General features: G+C 42.5%; 1 protein-coding gene across 1 annotated transcript in view; it reads right to left on the bottom strand.

The window, feature by feature from the left end:
* Positions 1–10,750: 10,750 nt before the first annotated feature.
* Positions 10,751–13,116, bottom strand: part of AKAP7 (A-kinase anchoring protein 7) — a 142,025-nt gene continuing 139,659 nt past the window's right edge. Inside the window, exon 8 of the mRNA XM_015421257.1 lies at positions 10,751–11,775. Coding sequence (XP_015276743.1) covers positions 11,570–11,775 — 206 coding nt within the window. The 3' untranslated portion in view covers positions 10,751–11,569. The remainder of the gene's footprint in view (positions 11,776–13,116) is intronic.

Genomic DNA, 13,116 nt, shown 5'->3' with positions numbered 1-13,116 from the left:
TCTGTCAGAAAAAATATATGACCCACGTCCTTCCTTTCTTCTCTCCCATCAAGAGACACAACAGACCAGGTTTATAGCATGCTGAGTATTGAAATGAGTAAATATTAATTACAGTATGCAAGTCTGGCCAGACAGGATATTACAGTTAGCAATAGGGTTCCAAAGGTTTTTGCATTTATGTTCCTTGATAGTTGGGACACAGCTTTTCAATACAGGACAAATTTGTACAATATCAGAAATTAATTGCAGGGTGAGCACTCTCTCTTTCTTACACACACATGCACACACACAGAGAGAGATTCAGAATGCAAAAACAAAACATTGTAAAGTTCTGGACTGTATCACCCAGACTACAGATATTACTGAATAAACCTTTGTTGGGCTTAAAGGTGCCACTGGACTCTAAATTTACTCAGACTACAGGTAAGAAACTACATGCTTGAATGTTTCCCAAGCTTTAAAAAATACTCTCTGAACTTAAATGCTAAAATCCCAGCAAAGTATTTCTCTGATAAAATAGCTTTCCATATACAAGGATTTTGGCATGGGGCAGAATTCTAGTATGCAATTTTCATCTGCCAAAGGAAGTCGTACTGTCTGGGAAGAACCGATTCATGATTCTGTATATTTGAATGAGCTCAAGTAGAGGTACCACACAATGGCCTGAGATTAACAGCTGAAAGCATGAGAGGTTGTGAATGGATTCATTTTGCATTGGGATTTCATTTGTCTATATTTTGTTCCTCTTGAACAGATTCAAGCAATCTGTGATAGTGTTTTTCTCGCACTGAACTGGCGTATGCATCAGTATGATTTTTTTTTTAAATGCAGACCTTTATTAAAAATGTGTAATAGCTGTTTCCAACAATAAAATATTTTAGCCAGGAAAATAGATGACAGAGACTTTGGCCAGAAGAAAAGATGAAAGAACACTGCGAGAATAATATTGTGGTTCATTATTTTGTAACATTCTTTCATGTCTCCAGCTTACTTTTACTGTGTGTCCCTCCCCTCCACAGGGTACTAATTATTGTTTGGATGTGAATGCACTTTTTAACCTCACCAGGATTAGTTTCCATTCAGTATAAATGTTCTCATTAAGAAGACATATAACACGAGGAGAATATAAATGAGGAAATTTGTGCAAGTTACTATTTTTTTCCTATCTATCAAACAGAGAAGAAAAATCTGCTGCCATGTTTATCCTTGATTATCTCTAGAGTTCAAAGACTTAGCTTTTACTTGAAGAATTAGATGACCTCAGGCTTTTTGTGTGTGACAAGCTTAGTCCAAATGGAGAATATAATAGTGTTCCTTGAAATGTTAGCATCTGTATGTTAATGCCTTTTGGTAAGTGAAGGACAATTTGTGGTGAAGTGGAAGTCATGAAAGGATTTGGTATCATTGAAGTATATACCTCTTTTAAAAAGTAGCTAACCCATCACCTTAGCTAGTACTGTCATAACTGCTGTCTCTGTTCCTGGCACTAATATGTGTGTGTGTGTGTGTGAAGATCCATCAAGTTGCATCTGACTTACGGCAACCCTATGTATTAATGACTTCCAAAATGTCCTAGCCTTGCTCAGGACTTGCAAACTGAGGGCTGTGGCTTTCTTTACTGAATCAATCCATCTGATGCTGACTTCGTCTTTTCCTGCTGCCTTGTTAGCATTATTAGGTATGGGCACAAGTTGAGTCACAAACTAAGGTTTGTGATGATTTTGGCTGGTTTATGGTTTGCAAACTGAAGTTTGTGGCAGGTCAACCAGCACAAACTTTCCATGGACTTTCAAGCAGTTTGTGGAGGTTCATGGAGGTGAATGGATGCATTTCCAGACAGATTGTCTCTGCTCAAACAAATGTTTACCAAACTTCACAGCAACAGGGGAGTGGAATTCTCCATCCTTGGAAACACTCTTGTCAATTTAAAACTAGTCTTGTCAGTTTCAAGAGCCCCCCCCTTTGGATTCTTGTGTGTTCCCTTCCCATTTTCTTGCCCAGAGCTTGCAAAATCCCCCCCCCCCCCGATTTCTTGTGACATTATGCTTTGGGATCAGTCCTTTTAAGCTTGCAGTGCCACAGGGGCACTGAGTTCTGCTGACATTCTGTACACTGAACTGGTTGTGCTGGGCTTAAAAAATGCCCCCCTATTCAGTTTGTACTGCAGGGATTCTCTGCTTTGACATTAGTCCTCTTTTACTTGCATTGCCACCATGGCACTGGGTTCTTCTGTGCTTTCTGCACACTGAATGGGTTGTGCTGGGATTGCAATACCACCACACACTTGGATCATGACTCTGTAGTTCACGTCAGTCCTGTTGAGCTGTTATTGCCACAAGGACACTGGTTTCTGCTGGGCATGAGTACATTGCACTGGGTTTGCTGGGCTTGTACCCTCCCTTGCTTGTAGAGTGATTCTGTGCTTTCCATCAGTCCTGTTGAGTTGGCATTGCCATGATGATGATGACGGTGATGAATAAGGTCCATTGTGGAAATAAATACAGTGTGTTCTAGAAAGACGCTCTGGGCAGGTGCCCTGGCCTTGGGCACTCAGCATCAATTTGCTGTGGCAACCTCAGCAGGGTATAATGACACAGAATCCACTGTTTTATCCAGGGGATCTGATTTTTGCCATCTGAAGACCAGTTGTAATTCTGAGTGATCTCCAGCCTTCACCTGAAGATTGGCAACAATGTTTCCACAGGAGGAAATGGCTGGTTTGGAGGGTGGAGTCTATGGCATTGTATCTGAGGTCCCACCCCTCCTCCAATCCTACCCTCTACAGGCTCCACCCATCAAATCTCCAGGAATTTCCCAACCTGGAGGTGGCAACCTTATCTCCTTTCCAGCCAACCATCAACTACCTTTATCTTCCCCTCTGACTTCAGCTTTCCCTTTCCTCCCCACCCCCTGCAGCCTCTACCTAGGAAGAGTAGTCTTTCTCCACAGTGGGGACCAAAGCAGCTCATAGTGTTCTCGTCTCCCCCTTTCAATCTGCCCAACAACCCTGTGAGTTAGGTTAGGCTGAAAGTCTGTGAGTGGTCTGATATCGCCCACTCAGCTTCCACAGCAAGAACCTGGGTCTGGCAGACCCTGCTCTGAAGCGCTGTTACGTCACACTGGCTGTTATAGGGAGGCCACTTCAGTTTGGTGTAGTGGTTAGGAGTGTGTACTCTAATCTGGGAGAACTGGGCTTGATTCCCCACTTCAGCTGCTGGTGTGACCTTGGGTCAGTCATACGTTCTTTTAGAGCTGTTCTCTCAAGGACAGTTCTCAAGAGAACTCTCTCAGTCCCACCTACCTCACAGGGTGTCTATTGTGGGGAAGGGAAGGAAAAGGGATTGTAGACCGCTCTGAGACTCCTTCTTGCTGTGGAAGCTGAGTGGGTGATTTCAGACCAGTCACAGACTTTCATCCTAACCTACAGCACAAGGTTGTTGTGCAGATCGAAAGGGGGATAGGAGAATGATGTGTGCGGCTTTGGTCCCCACTACAGAGAAATACTGTACTTTTCCTCCTGGGGAACAATTGTTGCCAATCTCCAGGTGAGGGCTGGAGATAACTCAGAATTACAACTGCTCTCCAGATGGCAGAGATCAGTTCCCCTGGAGAAAATGGTGGACTCTGTGTCATTATACCCTGCTGAGGTTGTGCAGGGTCTGCCAGACCCAGGTTGTTGCTGTGGAAACTGAGTGGGTGATCTTGGACCAGTCACAGACTTTCAGCCTAACCTACTACATAGGGTTGTTGTGCAGAACAAAAGAGAGAGAGGAGAATGGTGTGAGCTGCTTTGGTCCCCACTGTGGAGAAAGACTTCTTTTCCTAGGTAGAGGCTGCAGGGAGGGGGGAGAAGTTGGAAACCTGATGTCAGAGGGGCAGATAACGATAGGTTGATGGTTGGCTGGGAAGGAGATAGGGTTGCCAACTCCAGACTGGGACATTCCTGGAGATTTGAGGGGTGGAGCCTGGAAAGGTTGATGTTTGAGGAGGGGTGGGACCTCAGACAGGTCCATAGACTTCACCCTCCAAACCAGCAATTTCCTCCTGGGGAACCATTGTTGCCAATGTCCAGTTGAAGGCTGGAAATCACTCAGAATTACAACTGCTGTTCAGATGGCAGAGATCAGTTCCCCAGGAGAAAATGGTGGACTCCGTGTCATTATTCCCTGCTTAGGATGCCACAGCATATTGACGCTAAATGCCCAAAGCCAGGGCACCTGCCCAAAGCCTCTTTCTAGAGCTCGTTGTATTTATTTCCACAACGGGCCTTATTCCTATTAATATATAAAAGTCAAGCCATGCTAGTGATGACTCACCTAGTCTCCCATTGGCCACTGGGGGAACTGCCTTGGTGCGTATTGGCCCATCTCACCGGCTGCTCCATTCTAATACCCCCAATTTTGACACATTGTATCTTGGGAGTTGTAGTTCTCAGCTGGCCTTACTGCAGCCATAGCAAAGAGAATTAGAACTACAGCTCCCAAGTGGGGAGACCCAAGAGGCTGTGGGGCATTAGCAGGGAGTTAGTTGAAGGGTTAATCAGTTAAACTGTTAAACAGGAATTGGGGGGAAAGAGAAGGCCCAGATATCTCCCTGAATTCCAATTGACCTCCACACTACTGTCCCCATGGAGAAAACGGTTGCTTTGGAGGGTGAGCTATATGGCAGTATACTTCACTGAAGTTCTTCAACAAACCTGGCCCACCCCTAAGTATTGCCAACCTCCAGGTGGCACCTGGAGATCTTCAGCTATTACAACTGATCTCCAGATGACCAAGATCAGTTCTCCTGGAGAAAATGGCTGCTTTGGGCAGTGGACTCTGTGGCATTATACCCTGCTGAGGTCCCTCCTCACCTCAAACCCTGCCCTCCCCCTCAAATCTACAGGTATTTCCCAACCCAGAGTTGGCAAACCTGTACCTGGCTACGGAACTGCTTTCCAGGCCCTTGGAACCCAGAAAACATGGCATAGGAGATGCTTTTCTACCTTAGCTGCCACTGCATAGCCCCAAATCAACATAAGACAGGGGTGGAGGAAACCATACCTGTTACCATGTGGCTGTCTTCCCATACTACCCACTTGAGGCAGCAAAATGACTTGAGACAGCCCCGCACTATAGCTAAGCAGGCTGCGACAAGTGATGCACTGTATTCTTGGTGCTTGGGAGGGGCAACAGTGGGAGGGCTTCTAGTGTCATGGCCCCACTGCTGGACCTCCTGATGGCACCTGGTATTTTTGGCCACTGTGTGACAGAGTGTTGGACTAGATGGGCCATTGGTTTCTCTTATGTTCTTAAACATGGATCGCCTCCCCCTATTTTCCCCTTTCCTCTGCCGACCCACCAGCCACAGCCAGGACACTCACGTGTAGTCTCTTTCTAGAGCTCGTTGTATTTCTTCCCACAATGGGCATTATTCCTAGTAATTTTATAAAACTCTACCAGGTCCCCCCCTTAGTTGTCTCTTTTCTAAACTAAAAAGTCCCAGGCTCTTCATCCTTTCCTCATAGGGAAGGTGTGCCAACCCCCTAATCATCTTTGTTGCCCTTCTCTGTACTTTTCCCAGATCTGTAATGTCCTTTTGGAGATATGGCGACCAGAATGGTACACAGTATTCCAAATGAGGTCACACCAAAGATCTATAAAGGGGCATTACAGTATCAGCCATTTTATTCTCAGTCCCTTTCCTAATAACCCATAATATAGAGTTTGACTTTTTCACGGCTGCAGCACACTGAGTTGACACTTTCATTGAGGTATCCACTATGACCCCAAGATCTTTTTCCCTCTCAGTCTCAGCAAATTCAGACCCCATTATCCTATACTTGAAGTTGGAATTTTTTATCCTATTGTGCATCTCAGTTTCTGCAAGTTTGGTCTCCATTAGCCTATACTTGAAGTTGGAATTTTTTATCCTATTGTGCATTGCTACACTTACCAAAATAACATCTAGTTTATTGGGCTCAGAGTTGCAAACTCTCTATAGCTTGGCCAACAGAACTTATTCTCCCCTAAATTTAGGGATTGTTCCAAATGCAAATCTTCCAGCTGTATATCTTTATCAACTTATAACTCCAAATTGTGCAGAGCCATCTCCTTGGCCAGATTTAATGTTCTTCGTTCTGCTCTTCTCTCTGGCAGATTCCAGGGGATCCCCTACTCCAGCAGGTGTTGTCCTTGGAAGAAGGACTGTGTTGAAACTGTCCCCCATGTTCCCCTTTAATGTCCCTTTTATCTGGTGCCCCACCAGGATCTTCTGTATCCTATATTAGCTCAATTCTCAGAGATTCCTGACGATTTGAAGGTTCTGTTTTTGCTTGACAATCAAGATACGGAAATAACCGAAATAGTAACACGGTTTCTTCTTAGTGCTATGGCTATACGTTCTAATAAGTAACCATTAGGTTTTTCTGCTTTCATGCTGTTTTTCTGCACCATAGCTCCAATTTTACCCTATATGGATTTGTATTTTCTGATCTATATTTAATCTGATCTCGCCAATAAAGGCTTGTCAAAGTACTGCCAGAAGGTACACTTACCAACATTGAACTTCATTTGCCACATTGTTGTCCATTCACCCAGTTTGTGGAGGTCCTATTAGAGCTCTTTACAGTCAGCCTTGGTTTTCACCATCCTGAATAATTCTGTGTTCTCTGGAAACTTGGCCACTACACTACTCACCCCTCGTTCCAGATAATTTGTGAATACAGTAAATAGTACTGGCCCAATACAGATACACTGCTTACTTCCCTCCATTGTGATAACTGTCGATTGATTCCTCCTCTTTGCTTCCTGTCATTTAACCAGTTTTTAATTTATAACAAAACTCATCCTCTTATCCCTTGACTGCTAAGTTTACTCAGGAGTCTTTGGAGAGGTACTTAGTCAAAAGCCTTTTGAAAGTCCACGTATATAATGTTTACTGGGTCACCATTGTCTACACACTTGTCCACTTTTTCAAAGAACTCCAAAAGGTTGGTGAGGCAGGACTTTCCTTTGCAGAAGCCATGCTGATTTTCCCTCAGCAGGCTTTGTCCTTCTATGTGCATAACAATTCTGTTGTTTAATACAGTTTCCACTAATCTGCCTGGACAGATGTTAGGCTGACTGGCCTGTAGATTCCCTCTAGAGCCATTTTTAAAAATTGGTGTCACATTTGCTTCCCTCCAGTCTTCTGGTACAGTAACTGAATTGATAGGTTACATATATGGGTCAGTAGATCAACTTTCTCACATGTGAGTTCCTTAAGGACTCTCAGGTGTATGCCATCAGGACCTGGAGACTTATGGGATTTTAGTTTCCCCAGTAGGTCTAGAACTTCATCTCTGGTCATCTCAACTTGGCTCAGTTCTTCAGACTCCTTTCCTGAAAAGAGGGGCTGTGGCATGGGTATGAGCCCACTTTCCACAGTGAACACAGAAGCAAAAAAAAAAAATCATTGAGTTTTGCTGTCATCTTTCAATCTTCCTTTAGTAATCCCTATATTCCTTTGGCATCTAAAGGCCCCACTGCTTCCTCAGCTGGTTCCCTCGTCCAAATATATTTTAAAATATGCTTATTGTTTGTCTTGATGCATTTAGCAACCCACTCCTCAAAATCTCTTTTTGCATGCCTAATTATTGACTTACATTTCTTTTGCCTGAGCCTGTGGTCCCTCCTGTTCAGTTCATTGGGGCAGATCTTCCACTTTTTAAAAGAAGCCTCCTTACTTTTTATAGCTTCCTTGACTTGCATTGTTAACCATGCAGGCCTTCTTTTAGGCTTGGCAGTGCCTTCCCTAACCTGTGGAATACATTCTATTTGGGCTTCAATTAATGTGGTTTTAAATAGCTTCCAAACATCCTCTAGGGATCTGACTCTTTTATGTTTCCTTTTCAGCTTTCTTTTTACTGTTCCCCTCATTTTTGTAAAGTTCCCTCTTTTGAAATGAAATGTTACTGTTTGCGACTTTAGGGCTAACTTTCCATTTACCTGGATCCTGAACTTAATACCCTGTAGGTGTAACAAGCTCTACAAATCCTTGGCATATGCCGTCTATGGAAATGAGTTACCAGTTTTCATCTTTTGCATTTTTAGTATATGTAGAATATAAACACTATAACTGTCATGTCATAGAACATCGCTGTGTTATGATCCACTGTGTGAAAATGGAGGCACCAAGATTGTGTGTGTGTGGGGGGGGGATCTTGAAAAATCTGTAGTTAGCTTGAGAAAGTCGGTATTTGTTCTGGTGTGTAGTGGTTTCTCAAGGCCACAAAGCTGGAAATAAAGAGTCCATTATCTGTGCCTGTGTTTAGATTTGGTTATGCTTGTCACTTAGAAAACCAGTACAATCAAAGCATGCTTTACTTTGGCAACCAGTCTCTTTGTCTTGGCACCTCACCTTGGTATTATGCCAGACTGAAAGTAGCAAAGTTGCCAACTCTTGCATAGATTTTTGGACTCAAATAGCTGTTTTTCTTCAATCCTTAGCTGTTGAATATTGGTGTCATACTGGAAAAAAGAAACATAACAGTCATTTGTGTGGAAATGGGTACTGTGGGTGAAGTAAGGGTGCAAGGATTCTCCCTTCCCCAGATGACTTTGCATAATTATATTTTCACAGAACTTACTTCAAGATGGTTGCCATCTGTTATGCTTGAGGTTGGCTGTGGCTGCACCCTGACAGATTCTCATTTGCCTCTCATACGCTGTCTCTAGTCACGCTTAGAGGCAGGCTTGTTGTGAGTACAAAGAAGTTAGGCTTAACATTACCATTTTAGTACAGTACCCAAGCTAGAACATTATGAACACAAAAGTCCTGAAGGTACTAGAGATGGCCACAAACAGAGTTGTCAAAATAGATTAGGGCTAAAGGAGCATTTTTGCTTGGGTAGTGTATTCTTCCTTGTTAACTTGGCACTCAGCAATGGTGGCATCACAACGCAGGCTAAGGCTTGTTCAGAAGGATTTGGCCCATGGCACATCTCTGTGACATCACTGGGGTGAATACCTTAGAACTCCCACAAAGTTTGTTAAGCCACAGGTATGGTCTGTATGCTGGATTTCTGGGCCTCAACATCTGATGTTAAAATGTAAGTAATCCATACTTTGAAGGCAGCCATCAATTCCAATTGGTTTGAACTGTGGCTTAAGTTAGCCAGGGTCAACATCTAAGAATAGTGATATAATATGGCAAAAAAGGGAAAAGAAGTGTCAAAGCATCTTGAAAGTACTTTTCTTTACAGCTTCTTCTATGCAGACTAGGATATATAGGTCTACCTTTGTTGGGTCCGGGATTTCTCAAATGTCCTGAAATGAAATAATGGACTGATGCTACAATGTTGTATGTCTCTTGAAAATGTCTGATGATAGGTAGGTATGAAAAAATTAGACATCAATAACTTTTTTTTGGGGGGGGGAATCAATCATACCCCTCTAAGAAATGATCAGAAAAGGTTCATTCTGTTTTGTGATTTCACAAGAACTATTAAGAAATTCAAAACATTCCAGTTTGCATGTAAACAGCAGAAGAAATAGTTATTTTAGCAACTGTACATACAATTTTAACTTCTGGTTAAAAAAGAAAACATTGACAAATCAAAACCGCAGCTATATACAGTGTAATACAAAACATTGGCTGTACAGTTTAAAATTAATTCATAGGTTAATTTTCCTGAAATTGTTACTGTGCAGCTATTGAAATGGTTTCTTCAAGAACAACGGATCATGAGTTCAAGCCAAAAGACATGTATACACAGGAGGCATGATCCAACCACAGTTAAAAACTCTGAAAGCCTTACTGATTTTGACAGAAGAGTTATGAATGGGAACTCACCTCACCTCTTGAAATCTGTGGGGCTTGTTCAACATCATTCTCTACATATTTACTCAAAGTAAGTCCCTTGAGTTCAATAAGGCTTACTCCTAGGGATTGGGGCCTGACAATCATTTCACTGGGCTTAGACTGGAGTAACTGCATAGCAGTCCACAGCAGATTGCTTAACTTTGACAGGATTTTACTAATTTACTCAGGCCTCTGAGGTGCTGATTAAGAGTATCTGATATTTGCAAACTGCACAGTATCCATACAAGACCTGAATAATCTTCCTAGAGGATTATATGATAAACTGGGGTGTGGTGGTATGGGAAGGAATTGCAAGGTTAACTCAGGAGGACCAATCCATCTAAAATAAGAAAATACACAATTCTGGTCCAAAAGTAGCACTTTCTGCAATTCTTAGATTGCACCGGAGTACTGAACCAGGACGTTTTTCTATAGATGTGTTCTTTGACTTCCTCTGACAGCAGTAAGCATATGAGATGGCATTAATCTAACCTAAGCAATGCTGAGTAATTATACTGGATTTGCATACTCGTTGCACATTTAAAAAAAATAGAGTGCCATTTCTGAACATGGTTACTGAATGCTTAAAAACTGATTTGCCCTCCTGTTGCAAACACATCAAATTAATTTTAAAAAATTCTGTGAAAGGGATGCATTCTGGAAGCACATATTTGTATGCCATATCATGTTCCCCCCTTCAAATAGTTTCACATAGACCTCTCCCCAAATAAAGAAGACCAATTTGTTTAACAAATGTTCTTTGTCTAAAAAGGAAATTATCGAGTTCCACACACCAACACTTTTAGTTAAGAGGCAGGAGATGCCGCCCCAGTGTGTCTTTCCCAGGTGCAGCCGTTTGTAAGTCCTTTTACAAGCAGTTCCTTGTACATTTTCATCCGGATCTCTGGGCTTGACAAAAGCGCCTTTATCTGATTCAGTTTGGATAACAGGGCCAACAGTTCTTTCTGCAAAGCTTCCTTTACTACATCGGTTTCATGGCTTTTCCCTAAAAGAAAAAGGTGGTACAATTTTGCATACAATTAACGGTTGTCTAAAATATTAATGGAACCAAAGTTATCAAAAAGATGGCATCTTTTGAGAAACACATATGTGCTTCTCATGTAAAATGTAATGTTTAGTCAAAATTATATAATCTGAGTATGCAAAAGTTACTTAACCATGAAACATAATGATAGGGTATCATGAACAATTCCCATTTTGTAACACGCTGGATAACAGTAGCAGTGACTGACAGTAGTAACCACACTTCTGAGCAGTGTTTCTTTTTCCAGTGCAACAAAAATGTCTTCATTTTGAATACATTTCAAGTTATATTCTGTAGTTCTTTGCAGCAAAATGAATGGCATCATTTACAATTTGGCTAGCTCATCTTCTTTGGAGATTTGTTTTCATCACACGAGCTCTGTTCTCTTCAAGTGCAATGAAGAGTTTTTCTGCAGCTGAGACTGACTGAAGTGGGCCTCTTTATTGGCCAGGCCCATTCATCCCTCCCTCCCTCTCTCTGTCTGTCTTGTCTTTCTTCCCAGGATTCAGTAGTGGTTTTATTCTTAGCAGCATTGGTATCCGAGTCATGAAGCTCTGCAAGATAGGGTCTCCTGTTCAGAAGAGGTGTCTGATACCAGACAATAACAAACTCAAGTTGGCCATGGCAATTCAGCAGAGCTGACCTACAGGCCAAAGACATGGATATTTGTGGTAGTCTGCCTCATGGCTCCCAAAGTGCTCATTCGCTTTTATCATTCTCAAATTCCTTGCTATTGCCAATGGTTGCCTCCTCAGTTTTCCCTGGGTTTTCGCAATCAGTCTGCCTATTTTTGTTCTGAGTTTCTTCTAGATACTGCTGCACCGCCTTGAGGACTGCATTCTCCACCAGTCTTTTGCTGAGGTTCAGCAACTCCGCATCATCTGGCTCTGCCCCTCTCTTTTCACCTACACACCACAACAGACAAAAATCAGTAAACCAGTACAGGTGGGGAAAGAGCACTCAATACACCCCTGTTAGGAACAACTCTTCAGTCTTCCTTACCCACCAAGTCTTGAAAAGCAAGCTCATCTAAGGCCATCTGGACATTGGCTTCAGTTTGCCAGCAGGTTGCTTAAGGAAAGCAGGAAGGGGCTGCCAGGAGGCAGAGGCTTAGCTGCATCATAGGCATGCTTTCTGGCTCTTCTGTTGCTCATCTGTTTGCCTATTCCCCGACTGACTGTCACTGAGCATTCTCCCTGTTCCACCTATAGCACCTTAAACAGTTCTCTTGGGCCCAGGGAATAATCTGGGAGCACCCAATGCTGTAGCTGTAGGTGGGCCAGAAGCCTGGATGGGAGATCACTGTGAATAAGAACCAGGGATAAAAATAAGAATTATACTTGTCCTATAAATCTTAACCAGCAGCCTTTTTTTTTTTTTTAAACCACTTCACAAACTAGTTACATTTGCTCAGCTGACTTGTACTGCACTGTACATCAAGGTCCCATAGATCCCTCCTAAACTGATATTCATATTCATCTCATATTAAATTGTAATGTACTCTGTAAGTCAATGACTCACATAAGAATACACAAAATACCCTATTAGCAGCCTAAATGTTTATTTTTCTTCAAAGCCACAGGGCATAAATGTAAAAACCAACAAGTCTACTGAGCATAATGAATTTGTACTCTGCAACACTGTCCATGTATCATCTCTGATGTTAAAGGAAAAGCTTCTGGTTTGTTTTTGTTTACTGAACTAAGAGTATGCCCAGACACTTCATGAAATATACTGGTGTACAGGGCACTTGACTGCCCATTTAAAGCCTGGGCTCAGAAAGACGGAGGGAGGGAAGGGAGGAAGAGAACAATATTTGCTACCGCAGCCTTTGCAAAATAATGCTACAGAAGACTGAAGTGTGGAACAATCACACTTTGCTTGATACAGTGCTGCTCTTACTATAACCAAGCCCAGTGTTCTCCAGGCATGCACCCACTCACGGTACACTTTAGTTCCTACAATTATTAGAGGCAGTCCCTGTTATGACTTTGTGATCAGAAATAGCAATAAGAACAGTAATGCTACACAGAAAGGGCACTACCAGCAGTGAAAGGTGGGCTGTGGGGTAGGAGTACACTTGCCTGTTCAACCAAATGTAGCCTTTTGTTCTACACAAGTAGGCAAATGTGAATAGGGGGGGGGCAGCTGGAAGGAAGTTATTCATCCTGCATTCCTTTACTTAACAGGTTTCATGTTTTATCTCTGACCAAGACAGCAAAATCACTCCATCCTCTTTGCCCTCC

Source organism: Gekko japonicus, unplaced genomic scaffold (genome assembly GCF_001447785.1).
Source record: "Gekko japonicus isolate JY-2015 unplaced genomic scaffold, Gekko_japonicus_V1.1 scaffold407, whole genome shotgun sequence".
NCBI classification, from domain to species: domain Eukaryota; kingdom Metazoa; phylum Chordata; class Lepidosauria; order Squamata; family Gekkonidae; genus Gekko; species Gekko japonicus.
Note: the sequence above shows the minus strand (reverse complement) of the source record. Positions and strands in the feature narration are given on the sequence as shown.